Source organism: Schistocerca nitens, chromosome 3 (genome assembly GCF_023898315.1).
Source record: "Schistocerca nitens isolate TAMUIC-IGC-003100 chromosome 3, iqSchNite1.1, whole genome shotgun sequence".
Lineage (NCBI taxonomy): Eukaryota > Metazoa > Arthropoda > Insecta > Orthoptera > Acrididae > Schistocerca > Schistocerca nitens.
The window spans coordinates 896529012-896543953 of NC_064616.1; the positions used below are offsets into that span (position 1 = coordinate 896529012).

The 14942-nt window shown below is 44.1% G+C and overlaps 1 protein-coding gene across 1 annotated transcript in view; it reads left to right on the top strand.

Annotated features, from left to right (window-relative positions):
• The first annotated feature begins 4072 nt into the window (after window positions 1-4072).
• LOC126249808 (inhibin beta chain-like) overlaps window positions 4073-14942 on the top strand; it is a 319721-nt gene continuing 308851 nt past the window's right edge. The window contains exon 1 of the mRNA XM_049951506.1: window positions 4073-4359. Coding sequence (XP_049807463.1) covers window positions 4278-4359 — 82 coding nt within the window. The 5' untranslated portion in view covers window positions 4073-4277. The remainder of the gene's footprint in view (window positions 4360-14942) is intronic.

Below are 14942 nucleotides of genomic sequence, written 5' to 3' on the forward strand. Positions count from 1 at the left end.
CTTCCTTACCTTCAGGGCTCGGCCGCAGCCATATTTCAACAGGATAATGCGTGACCACACGTGGCACGCATTGTCCAAAGGTTCTTCGTCAATAACCAGATTGAATTGCTTCCCTGGCCGGCTCGCTCTCCGGATCTTTCGCCGATAGAAAACATGTGGTCCATGGTTGCTCAACGAGTGACCCAGATTACATCCCCAGCTGCCACACCAGATGATCTTTGGCAACGTGTGGAAGCTGCTTGGGCTGCTGTACCCCAGGAACACATCCAACGTCTCTTTGACTCAATGCCGAGACGTGTGGCAGCGGTGATCTCCAAGAATGGCGGCTACTCTGGCTACTGATTCTGGCAGGAACCACATGTCACAGACGTCAGTAAACGTAATCATTTGATACTTGGTCAACATGTTATCTACAAAATAAATTTTGTTGTGCTACCTCTTGTCTTTCTTGGTGTTGCATTTACGGTGGCCAGCAGTGTATATAGTGAGAAGCAATGGTCCTATAACACTCCCTTACGTCTGAAGACTTCTCTCCGTTGAGAATCAATGCTGTGTTGTGTTTGCTAGAAATTCTTCAAGGACAGTGACACAGCTGGTCTGATATTCCGTACGCTCTTGTTTTGTTCATTACGCGACAGTGCGGAACTGTATAGAATGGGATCTACCTGGGGGTCTGTATCTACTGCTTTCTGGGCGTAGTGAACGAACAGAGCGAGTTGGGTTTCACAAGATCATTGTTTTCGGAACCGGTCTTGGTTTCTGCCTCTGGAAATATCATAATACGTGAGCATAAAACATCTTCAAGTATTCTACTACTGGCCGACGTCAGAAATAGAGGCCTATAATTTTGTGCCTCTGTTCGATGAGTCTTCTTGAATACGGGAATCACCTGTGCTTTTTTTCCAATCGTCAGGAACATTTCGATCCTCCAAAGATGTACGGCAGACTGCTGCTAAAAGAGTTGCAAGTTCTTTCGGATACTCTATGTAGAATTGTATTGGCATCCCGTCAGGTCCATTGGCTTTCCCTCTGTTGAACTATTTCAGTTGCTTTTCTATCCCGTTATTGTCACTTATTTCGCTATCAGCAATTTTCTCATTTGTGCGACGATTTAAGAGATGAACTATAATGCGATCTTCCTCAGTAAAACAGTTTTGGAAAAAAAAGTTTAGCATTTCGGTTTTTTTCTGTGTTGTCCTTCGTTTCACTGCCATTATGGCCACAAAGTGTATGGCTTCGATCCGTTTACTGATTTATACAGAGAACGCCACTATAGCGAACTTTATACACTTTTTTTTGCTTGTGCCGTTTGTCCCACGGAGACGCAGGGTCGGTACGGTTAATCGGATGTGGCAATGGTAGTTTAAGGGGTGGCCGGATGCCCTTCCTGCCGCCACCCTGTACCCCTCGGGAAGGAATTAGTGTACCCCAACTGTCTGCGACTAGTGGAATCCATGGAATAGGGCGAAAGCGTTCAGATGCCTGCGACCCGTGTAACTGAGGCGGAACGTGGGGACCAGCCCGGTATTCACCTAGGGGATGTGGAAAACCGCCTACAAACCATATCCAGGCTGGCTGGCACACCGACCCTTGTCGTTAATCTGCCGGGCGGAATCGATCCGGGGCCGGCGAGCCTTCCCCGAGTCCAAGAAGCAGGGCGTTAGCGCTCTCGGCTAACCTTGAGGGTTGATAGTGAACTTTATACACACATTGAAAAAATTACAGACATGATTAGGAAAAGAAGGGTAGCTTTCTACAGCCAAATCCAAAGGATGAATCGCAACAGACTGACAAATGGTTCAAATGGCTCTGAGCACTATGGGACTTAACAGCTGAGGTCATAAGTCCCCTAGAACTTAGAACTATTAAACCTAACTAAGCTAAGGACATCACACACATCCATGCCCGAGGCAGGATTCGAACCTGCGACCGTAGCGGTCGCACGGTTCCAGACTGAAGCATCTAGAACCGCTCGGCCACTTCGGCAGGCCAGCAGACTGACACAAAGTCTGTTCAGTTAATTCGGCAAATTAAAAATGAAAAACATACGCTGTAAAGAAGTTGGAAGAGAGATGGATGAACTACAAATTAGTCCACAAGATATGGAGGTACGACTACCCCTCAGAAAGATATATACAGGACTCTAAAGGCTTCCATGAAAGACCCAAGACAACTGGGGCCACTTGAACAGATGAAAGAAGAGAGAAACATCGAGAAATGGTGAGAGAAATGTGGAAGAAAAGAAATGAGAAACATCAGAAATAAGAGTAATCCATAGCGACTTGTGCGTAAAAGACGAAGAAGAAACAGATGTACCAATAAGAGCAAATTTTAGAAGGAAATGGTATCACTGTGCTGTAATAAATACGACAAGATAGAGTGTGTTTTAACACGAAATTATTTTAAGAGAAAAAATATTTCGGTTCCCTCATTTCCGAGTTAAGCGTTTTCTAAATCTATCTGTATCCATACTCCGCAAGCCACCTGACGGTGTGTGGCGGAGGGTAACATGAGTACCTCTATCGGTTCTCCCTTCTATTCCAATACCGTATTGTTCGTAGAAAGAAGGATTGTCGGTATGCTTCTGTGTGGGCTCTAATCTCTCTGATTTTATGCTCATGGTCTCTTCGCGAGATATACGTAGGAGGAAGCTATATACTGCTTGACTCTTCGGTGAAGGTATGTTCTCGAAACTTCAACAAAAGCCCGTACCGAGCTACTGAGCGTCTCTCCTGCAGAGTCTTCCACTGGAGTTTATCTATCATCTCCCGCTGCTCTCCGTTGGATCTTCTCTCTCTCTTCTATCAACTATACCTGGTACGGATCCCACACTGCTGAGCAGTATTCAAGCAGTGGGCAAACAAGCGTACTGTAAACTACTTCCTTTGTTTTCGGATTGCATTTCCTTACGATTCTTCCAATGAATCTCAGTCTGGCATCTGCTTTACCGACGATCAACTTTATATGATCATTCTATTTTAAATCACTCCTAATGCGTTCTCCCTGATAATTTATGGAATTAACTGATTCCAGTTGCTGACCTGCTATATTTTAGCTAAATGATAAGGGTTCTATCTTTCTATGTATTCGCAGCACATTACACCTGTCTACACTGAGATTCAATTGCCATTCCCTGCACCATGCGTCAATTCGCTGCACACCCTCCTGCATTTCAGTACAATTTTCCATTGTTACAACCTCTCGATATACCACAGCATCATCCGCAAAAAGCCTCAGTGAACTTCCGATGTCATCCACAAGGTCATTTATGTATGTTGTGTATAGCAACGGCGTGTGTTAGGAAGTATCAACTAGATTTGAGACTAGGACTACGGACGCCCTCAGTCGTACGGCTCGAGGCATTTACGGAGTACGCCGAGCTTTAGAAATGCAGCACTGAAGCGACAAAGTTTGCAGTACATCTCCGAAAGTGAAACGACTGAAACGCAGGCGCGGTAGGTATTAACTTCAGTGCAAACAGTTTGGTGTAACGAGTGACGACGCGCCAGAGGCGAGGTGGGGAGGCGCGTCTGACGTAAGGTTAGCGACCTCGGCGGCGTCCGAAAAATTTGTGCCGCGAGGCCAGCCGGCCGGCCCAATCGAAGAAGAGACCACCCAGCCGCCGAGGAGCACTGCACTTGGCCGACGTGGAAGGATCGAGAAGCGGCCACTATCCTCGGCGGATCGCATATGTACGTGAAGAATACGGCGCCGCGGCGGGGCGAGGAGGGGCGCGCGGGGGTGGGGGCCGGCGGCGGCGGCGGCGGCGGCGGCGGCGGCGGCGGCGGCGTCGTCTGGCGTCTGGCGGCGGCGGCGGCGGCGGCGGAGGCGGCGGCGGCGGCGGCAGTCTCCGGCCGGACTCGCGCCCGCACGCATGGCCCGCAGCTGACGGCGGCCGCCGGCATGCAGCGCAGCGTCGCCTCCGCCTCCGCGGCCCCCCACTAGCGGCTGCGGCGCAGCTCCCGAGCGCACTCTCAGCGGCCATGCGGTGGCGCGTGCACGCCTTGCTGCTGGCGGCGCTGTGGCTGGCGGCGAGCGGTGCAGCGCGGCCGCGGCCGCGGTCCCACCACCGCCGGCCGCACGTCCCGCCGCTCGCCGCCGCCACCACCACGGCGGGCGTCGACGACGCGAGCCGCATCGAGGCCATCAAGAAGCAGATCCTCTCCAAGCTGGGCTTGCGCTCCAAGCCCAACGTCACGTCGGCGCTTCCGCGGGCCGTCGCTCTGGACACCCTGGAGCGCGCCGGCGGAGACGCCCGCCGCTTCACCGCCGCAGACATGCCGCGCCAGCGCTCGGCCGAGACCGTGCCCGACGACTTCTACGGCCGCACCTCCGAAATCATCACGTTCGCCGAACCAGGTAAGCACGGCCCTCGCCGCGGCTGCCGAACGCTCGCTGCCACGTCTCAGCTTCGTACGGAGCTGTACTTACAGTTCGAATGTGTACACGTTCTGCACGAAACTTGTGGCACCAGCAGAGGAATTCGACCAGATACCGGGGGTTGGTAGAGAACCGAGTTCATTATTATCTGTTACGTTTATTGCTGCTTGTGTCCTTAGAAACCCAAAAATTAGAGTGTATTTCATCCAAAAATTTTATTTAGAAAAAAAATCCAACACATCGCATTTCCATTTCTAAGACACATAAGAAATACGTAATAAACAATAATGTAAGTGGTCACACAAAAGCTTTTAAATATACTTAAATTTGTGAGGGCATTCGGAATATATATATATATATATATATATATATATATATATATATATATATATATATATATATATATATATATGCTTGTTACCTGTTAGAATAGTTAACTACTGACAGAACTGTCAGTCTCCATTCGTTGAGACAGCTACTGGAAGGGAGAAGATATATACGCTTGTTACCTGTTAGAATAGTTAACTACTGACAGAACTGTCAATCTCCATTCGTTGAGACAGCTACTGCAAGGGAGAAGATTCACTGCTAACGTTCTGTTTCTATCGTTGTAGTTATAAGAAATGCAAAATTGTGCTGTTTGTTGTATTTGTTTCGTGCTATAATTTCGTGCGCTTGCCTCTGCGATCCGCCCTCCTCCCCTTGGAAGTAATGAGATTTTCTTAAAGTATGTATTTTTAAGTACGGAAGTTACAACTTTTTAGAGACGTGCTGCGCCTGTTACCAACAATGCGTCGCACCATGCAACTGGTACGGAACCAGTACCAACAGTCAACGATTTGTTATAACCGCTTCCTGATGGTGTAGTGCCGACGTAGAGGACAGTGAATCAGTCTTTATTTGAGTAATATAGTCTAAAATTAGAAACAAACTTGCTTTCAACCCAGAGTGAGGCTGGTAACGAGACAGACGGAGAAAATACCCGTCGCTGTTGCTCAGGGTGAAAACGTCTGCCTAATGGTAACTCCTTGCGCTTGCTAACAAATCAGGGACGTGTGTGTTCTCTTATGAGAACGTGGTATCGTCTAAGACAAACGGAAGCCGCTGTATGGCTTCATATTGCCTGTTTCAAGCTTAATTGGGTGAATTGAATATATACTGCAGGAAACGGTATATAAGAGCACAAACACAATAGTCGTAAACTACCGTATTACCACTAACCATGGATATTTGGAGAAGAATACTGACGTAAGGTTCAAATGGTTCAAATGGCTCTGAGCACTATGGGACTCAACTGCTGAGGTCATTAGTCCCCTAGAACTTAGAACTAGTTAAACCTAACTAACCTAAGGACATCACAAACATCCATGCCCGAGGCAGGATTCGAACCTGCGACCGTAGCGGTCTTGCGGTTCCAGACTGCAGCGCCTTTAACCGCACGGCCACTTCGGCCGGCACTGACGTAAGGAAGACGATACTTGAAGCTCTGGTAGGTGAAAGAAGCAGTTCTGTTCTAACAATGATAACAAGTTTCTCCGCAGGTTTATAATTAAACTGTTATGAGTTACATTTCCCTGTTTTATTTGCAGATGAGATGTAGTTTGATATGGAACGAGTATCACCGCCAATGGTTCAGCGCCAAATACTGCCTTTGTAGCTTGAGATAGTAATACTATAACAGCTGTGAGCAAAGATTCCAGTAAAAGAAATTTGTTGATTTTAGTTGTATAAGTATCATTCGAACTGTATCACAGTTATGAAATTCCGATCAACTGTTGCTTTCAGAGAGCAAGTTTTGGGTGTTTTCCAAACGCAGTTGAAATGGTACTGGACGATGCCTGGAACTTGAAGTACTGACTGGAACATCTAGCAGTCAATAATTCCGTAGAGCTGCAACCAAGTGTGTCCTTGCTAGACAGGACAGTTTCTTAGGGAGAATTTCAGTTAAAAACTCGCAGAGAAACGTATGATTTTGTCCTTGTGGACATTTGACGAAGACACGAGTTGAACTCCTGTATGAGGTAGATTGTCGTCCTGTGGACGTAATATGATATAAACTGGTGAAACGAAAAGGTCTGGACAACGGTAAATCTTGTGGCCTGACATTGTGCCGATGTTTTGCAGTAGAATAAGAAACGTTGTTCGGAGCGCAACGTCTGTGGTTCGATCTCAATTCCATATTCCTTCATTAAGTTATCTATGATTTCCCTAAATCACTCTGTGTGAGAGATATGATGATTTCTCATGCGGCGCCAAATTTGTCAAATCGAAACGACTTCTAGTTCTCTAGGTACCTCAACGTCGACTCGACGTTCAGTCCTAAAAATAAATCTAACATTGTCCGTCACAGTTTATTTGTAATACTCCAAAATCAAGATTTCGAATCTGTCTTGCATTGCTGAAGATTTCTATTTTATAGATGTTCGTTATATATAGAACTAAAAGCTCTTTGAAAGTAGAGAGCTATTTTCTACGATTGTCTCCAATCATGTAGCAATGTCAGATAACTGAACTACATCTCGCCCAATACAGTCACATCTGCAAATGCAGATGTATGCAATTAACACTCAGACCCTTCAAAACATTATATTTTACAATTTAATAAGCAATCGGCGAATTTATCGCGCTTTCATTAACAACTAATAAATATTATTTTTATAATTATTATATCATTTTTATGTATTAATTGAAGTTCGGATAAAATACAGTCCGCTGTCTAGGTTCTAAGCATCTTCAGTGGGGACTCTTTACAGAGGATACAATATATTCGATACATATTTAATAGTTTTATAACTTTTAGCCCTTGTTGTAAAAGGACCCACTGTGACAGATGCAGGGTATGAAAAAATGGTTCAAATGGCTCTGAGCACTATGGGACTTAACTTCTGAGGTCATCAGTCCCCTAGAACTTAGAAATACTTAAACCTAACTAACCTAAGGACATCACACACATCCATGCCCGCGGCAGGATTCGAACCTGCGACCGTAGCGGTCGCGCGGTTCCAGACTGTAGCGCCTAGAACTGCCCGGCCACTCCGGCCGGCTGCAGAGTATAGATCTAAAATACAACATATATATGAACGATAACCATAAGCGAGAATGTAGACATAAGACACAGCACAGTGATTTCCATCGTAACACTATTTCATAGTATAACAGGCGGTTCATCGTTTGCAAGTACACAATTATGTCCACGTATCAATAAGATAATAGTGTGCGATCAAAGTTGTTCTAGTATACGAAATATTGTAGACCTAGTCTATCGCCTTTGTGCTCGCAACCTCAAAAATGTATCTCAATTTAGTCAAGGATACGTAGAAGAAAGACCACTGAAGTTTAATGTCCCGTCGACGATAATATCGGAAGAGTTGGAGTACAGCCTCAGAACGAGGAAAGAAATCGGTCTAATACTCTTTTCAAAAGAAAAGTCATCGCTTTTACCATAAGCGATTTACGGGAACAATGCAAAACCCAAACGTGGTTCACCGGATGGGAAACTGAACGGCAGTCCACTGTCTTAACCACCGAGTCACCTCGCTCTGTTCAAGAACATGGGAAAGCCACCCGAAAGTCCAAAATTTCCGCTCACGGAGAAGGAAACAAAGTTTCCAAATGTTACAGAATAGTCGAGAAAGCTTCAAAGTGCTAATCATACTACTGAATGGTGAGAACAAAGAATCAGCGTTGTGTTCTCTGACAGAACTGTTGAAACATCTGCACACAAAAAATGGCCTGTCTGCAATGAGAGACTGGGATTCGTGCTATGGTCAAATTAAATCTGTCCAGTACACAAAGTGACTGGTGACGAGTCACACATAATAAAGATAAAATGAGCCTCCAACATTGCTCTTTCGTTAACGTCGATATCACCAGAGATATAGCGAAAGCTTCGTTGGACAAGGATAGGAAGGAATCAACCGTAGCTGTTTTGAATCAACCATCCCATGTCTCGAATGCATTTTACATGTTGCCCACTATCCCCGTCAGACTTAAATGATAAAATAACTGTATGACTTTTGTCATTAGACTCTACTATACTATACCTCAAAACGTCTGGTAAGTCTTTTACATGAAACGTCAGGGTTTCGGAACCATAACGAAATAATTGAAGCCTCCACTTACAATTATTCAAAGTTCTTTTGATGATATCATGTTTGGATGGATGGTAAATCACGATCTAGAGAAGTATGTTCCGAGTACATGAGTTAAGGGCGATAAAGACCCACCGTTGTTTGACAAAAAAAAAATTCGGAAAATGCTGAGGAAACAAAAAGACTGTTGCGTTCTCGGTTCAAAAGAGAACGTGCAAATGGCGACAAGCCAAAATTAGTAGAGATTCGTGCGTCTGTAAAAACATCGATGCGTGAAGCATGCAACTACCACTGCCATACGTTAGCAAAGGATCGAGTCCAGGACCAAGGAAATTCTGGGCCTACGTTGACCAGCCTGGAGTGGCAGTAGAAGATAACAAAAGGAAAGCTAAAGTTTTAAATTTAACTTTTAGGAAGTCGTTCACGCAGGAGGATCATACAAACAAAACGTCGTTTGAACATCGTACAGATTCCAGTATGGAGAACGCAATAATAGGCATCCCTGGCGTAGAGAAGCAACTGAAATAATTGAAAACAAATAAGTCGCCAGGTTCGGATGGAATCCCATCTCGGTTTTACAAAGAGTGTTCTCTACGCCATTGGCCACTTAGTTACCTTGCATTTATCGCGAATCTAGCCCAGTGTAAAGTCCCAAGTGACTGAAAAAAAAAAAAACAGGTTAGTCCTGTATATAAGAAGGTTTAAAGAACTGACCCTCAGAATTACAGACCAATATCCTTAATGTAGTTTGGTGCAGAATTTTTGAATGTATTCACAGTTCGAATATAATTAAGTTCCGTGAGACTGGAAAGCTTCTGTCCACAATTCAGCACCTTTTAGAAAGCGCCGCTCGTGCGAAACTCATCTTGCCCTTTTCTCACTGATATCCTGCAAACTGTGGATGAAGGGCAACAGGCAGATTCTATATTCCTAGACTTCCGTAAAGCGTTTGACATGGTACCTCATGCAGACTGTTAACAAAGGTACTACCATACAGTAGAGGTTCCCAGATATGGGAATGGCTCGAAGACCTCGTAAGTAGTAGAACCCAGTAGGTTTTGGTCGACGGTGAGTGTAAACCGGAGACAGGAGTAACATCAGGAACGCCCCAGGGAAGCGTCATAGGACTGCTGCTATTTTCTATATACATAAATAACCTGGCTGACAGTATGGGCAGCAATCTGTGGGTGTTCGCTGATGACGCTGTGGTGTGCAAGAAGGTGTCGCCGTTGAGTGACTGCAAGAGGATACAAGATGACTTAGACAAAATGTTTAGTTGGTGAGATGAATGGCAGCTATCTCTAAATGTAGAAAAATGTAAGTTAATATAGATGAGTAGGAAAAACAGTTTCGTAAGGTTCGAGTACAGCATTAGTAGTGTGCTACTTGACACAGTCAGATCGATTGAATACCTACGTTGCGAAGCGATATTAAATGGAACGGCCTTGTACGAACTGTAGTGATGAAAGCAAATATTGGGAGAGTTTTGGGGAAGTTTGGTTCATCTGTAAAGGAGACCGCAAATATAACACTAGCGTTCTTGAGTACTGCTCGAGTGTTTGGGATCTGCACCAGGTCGGATTATAGGAGAGCATTGAAGCAGATTCGCACCAGATCGGATTAAAGAACATCGAAGCAGTTCAAAGATGGGCTGCTAGTTTTTTACCAGTAGGTTCGACCAACACGCAAGTGTTACGGAGATGCTTTGGGAACTCAAATGGGAATCCCCGGAGTGATGGCGACATTCCTTCCGAAAAGTGCTATTGAAAAAAATTGGAGAACTGACATTTGAAGCAGACTGCAGAACTATCCTACTGCCGCAAAAGTACATTTCGCATGCGGTCCACGAAAATGAAACAAGAGAAATTACGGCTATTACAGAGGCACAGAGACAGTCGTTTTTCCCTCGCTCTATTTGAGAGCGCAATAGGAAAGGAAATAACTGGCAGTGATACAACGTACCCTCCGCCACGTATCGTACGGTGGCTTGCGTAGTTTGTATGTAGATGTAGATTCATGTTGTGAACCTTTGGCGCAGATTCAATTTAAGTGATTTAAGAACACTAAAGGAAGCATAAAACTTGTCAATCAGGTTGGGTTTGAACCCCACGACTCTCTGCCTAAACCCTCCGCTCACTGTGTCAGCTCTTTCAGCGATGTGTTATATTGAAGTGGAGCTCCAGTTATCCGGATGACTCGGGACCGGACCCGATCCGGATAATCAGACATCCGGATAATTGGATAGGTCATAAAAACACGTCATTTCTTTAAAAAGAGCTAAATTTGTGCGTTCATACTCCGCAATATTAATTACATGACTACAAAAAAATATGTTGATTAGATATTATAAGTACTGTACTTACATACAGTGTCAGTCCTTGAACATATCGGTCAGAGTAAGTTGCTTTGGTGGCTTCAATCGTTTTCTTGCAGCAAAGCCTCGCGCCTGCTTGACGGTGAGCAGCTGCGTATGGTCAGACCCCCGGGTGCCGCCCCATCCATGTTAACGCAATGTCATCCTCCTGGCCATCAATTTCTTCTCGCGCACTTGGAATGATTTCATCACCACTGAAAATATGGAATCCAGGTTTCTAAGAATCACAAGCAATCCACTCGTGTATATCCTCTCCACTGTAGTCGGAACATCGAGGAATTTTCAAAATGATCTTTCTTACGTGCTCAAGCGACATTTCATCCACTGCCGCTTCTCATTCTTCTTCTTCCTTTTCACGGTTCTTCTTTTCATCCTCATATTTCCGTAGCTCATCTTTGCTTCAAATGCCTTTCAATTTGTTCTAAGCTCTTTATAATGTGGTATTCTTCACCTAATTCCATGCTTTCCACTATGTAAGAGGAGTTTTCTAAATTCATTTTTTGGTGGTGAGCCAAAATACCTCCTTCAGTTCCATCTTCTATCGAAAATTTCCTCACCAGTTGTCTTCTGTAACGTCGCCTCATAGTTTCGATAACCGAATAGTCCATAGGCTGCAACAAAATCTTTACGTTTGACGGCAGGAAGAATGTTTTTACACGCCCATCTTCTCTATCAAGAAAGCTTTCTGTGGAGTGGCAATGTGCATTGTCCAGAATTAAATCGCCTTACTGCCTTCTTTCCCCATTGGCGTTTGGTATCTCTTTACTTCAGGTATGAAAATTCAGTCGTACCATTCGCAGACCGAAGTAGCAGTCATCCAGGCCTTTGGTTGATTCTTGTAAAAGATGGGAAATTTTTTAACATTTTTGAAAGCCCAGGGATTAACACAAGCAGTATTTTGTGGTTCCTTGTAGAGTTAGCACAGTTCAGCACTTTAACACGGCCTTTACTAACTATATGACCAGGAACAAAGATTCTGCATCATTTCTGAATTTTTCAATCACACTTTCTGCTGCTTTTGGGTCTGTAGATAGTTTCTCGGCATTTAAATCCAATTCACTAATACCCTGCCTTGCCTTGAAATTCCGTTGCTAGCCATTTCTCGCTTTAAATAAAGACCAACTTTTACGCAAACAATTGGCCCTGAAAGGGGGATTCCCAATGCTCGCTGCTGCAAAAACTACTTGAATACGCCCTTTTCAGGCTCTTCGTTTACTGCTGTTTTCATCGCTTTTCTCGACGAACTCCCATTTCCTATCTCAAGGACAGACACAAAGTTTAAAATTGAGGACTTGTTTTTTCTATGTCTGAAATTGTTTATGCTCCCGCGCTAAACATCTTAGCTAATTACTTGCTACTCACGCCTTTGTCTAATTGTTCAAGGACTTTTATTTTGTCTTCCAACGATAAGGCAACGCTTTTCCTTTTAGAATATTATGAAGTACAGTAAATTAAAACACACGCACGAAAGAAAAGACTCGGAAGACGGAACGTATAGCGACAATTCAGTGTAGTAGAGGAGAGTCAAGCAGTATCGGCCGGCTTACAGTAGCGGCTACTATCGTGATTTCCCTTTCCGCCTGCAAATAGCAGAAGCGTACAGTAAGCAGAAGCAAGCGTGTGTATCCATGTGCACGAGAATCGGTAATCATTTTCCTCTCTTCAGTGCTATGTCTGCTCCGAGTGCTTGATGGTGTTGCTGTGGCTCTTAGCGTACGGAAGATACTTTGAGGCCTGTGGTACCTGTTTTTAAGGTAAGTGATTAATTTCGTTGCTATATTTCGGTTATATATGTTACGTAAGAAATGACATCAAACAAACGGTTTATGATGATTTCTTTAGAAGGACTCACAATATGACTAGATCCTACTGCGTGCAGCTCCGGCCACCCGACTGTCTTTCAGTATCGGCCAGATGTAATTTCAAAATTTCTTCTTCTTACTTCTTTTCAGATTGAAATGGTGGAATATGTGAGAAAAGTAAGAGTAAAATGGAATGAAGAGCGCATGGTAATGGCTGTGAGCAAAGTTCTGTCTAACAAAAAGACCGTGGGGGAGGTAGCTCAATCTTGTTCAGCAATTAGAAAAGAAATGATTGCTACCAAAGAGAAGAGATTGATAGCTGAACAAAATAATCTGAAAGAGTGTTGAAGAAAGCTGAATTCTAGTCGGGGTTCCAAAATAAAATAAACACACAAAAGTGGCCATGGAAACCAATTAGAGAGCGACGAAGAAAACTGGAATTTACTGGAAATAATGGGTCAACAGAAGACACTGTCAATTGCATTGTGTTTGGAGTGATTTGAAGAGATACGGGTCCTGTGTACCAAGTGTAGACGCTGGGCACATGTTGGTTGTGTGGATCAGGAGAATATTTCGTATTTTATTTGCGATATCTGTAAAACAGTGAGCTAAACATTGGTTTAACGAGCTGAAATAGGGACAATGTTCCCGTGCTTATGTGTTCTAGTATTTTTCAATAAGTGTCAGTGCTGTGTATCACTAGTAACCAGAATTATCACAGAAAAGACAATGGCCGATACTGCAAGACACTTTCTACAAGCCGTTTCATTATTGCCTTTTTGCGTTAGATGTAATTAAGTACAAGAAATAAAAAAATAAACGTCATTACGCTGTGCTATTGATAGAAAATGACTTGAGATGAGAGAATAGTAAATGTTCCGATTAACCACCATAGTTACACAGTAAAGTTAAAAACTCAGGTTGGCCGATACTGCGCGACTTTCCCCAACATTAAGGTCACGACACAGATTGATGTAGGCCGCACTCAGCTACGGGCACTACAAACAGAACAATGCACGTATTGCGCGTACAATAATGCACTTACTGTATTCGTTGTTCACTGGAAGATTTTGTCTTCTAATATATTCATTGCGGAGTGATTTTAGAATGACAAAGAACCGTGCAGTGCACTGTATACTGCAATAACTATCGAACAAAAATAAAAATGGTTCAAATGGCTCTGAGCACTATGGGACTTAACTTCTCAGGTCATCAGTCCCCTAGAACTTAGAACTATTTAAACTTAACTAACCTAAGGACATCACACACATCCATGCCCGAGGCAGGATTCGAACCTGCATCGAACAAAACCAACAATTTTAGTCATGCAGTACAAATTTCTTTTTCCACAAAGCGATCTGGATAATTGGTGTTACGAATAGTTGGAGTTCGACTAATTGGAGCTCTGGAGTATGTATCTTAATATGGAGGTGGAGGGAGTGAGGAAGCGGTAACGCCCTGTCGATAGCAGTACTACTGAACAAGATCGACAAATGACGCGTTTGGAATCTCCTGGGAAGGAACTACCCATGGTCTTCAATCATTGAGGCACTCATGTAAAGAAAAGTAAAAATCAGCGCCCTATCAACAGCCAAGTTATTAGATTGAGCACAAGCTCGGAATTCGCCGAGACAAGAGAAGAAAGTGGACGATGAACTTAAGTGATCAAGGGAAATAACGTAAAAACTAAAACAAGAAGATCAGAATTGGATTAGAATTGGGTCTCCTCTTCATCAATTTCTATAACTCCCAAGTCACCTTACGGTGTTTGGAGGACGTTAAAAATGGTTCAAATGGCTCTGAGCACTATGGGACTTAACAGCTATGGTCATCAGTCCCCTAGAATTTAGAACTACTTAAACCTAACTAACCTAAGGACATAACACAACACCCAGCCATCACGAGGCAGAGAAAATCCCTGACCCCGCCGGGAATCGAACCCGGGAACCCGTGCGTGGGAAGCGAGAACGCTACCGCACGACCACGAGATGCGGGTTGGAGGCCGTTACTTTGGGTACCACTACCTCCTCCTCTCCCTAACTTCGATATGAGCTTTAATTTCTCTGATTTTCTCGTCGTGGTCACGTCGCGAGACGCGTATGGTAGGAATAAATATTTTGCCCTAATAATTTCATGTGGATCCACTACTTTAATAGTTCGCTTAAAGTAATAGGCGCAAGACTCGTAACGTTGAGTAAGATTGGACGTATCAGGATATGAAGGAAGCTACTCCCGAATATGACTGCCGCTCTTCTACACCACGCTGCCTCACTATAAACTAAGAATGACGTGTGA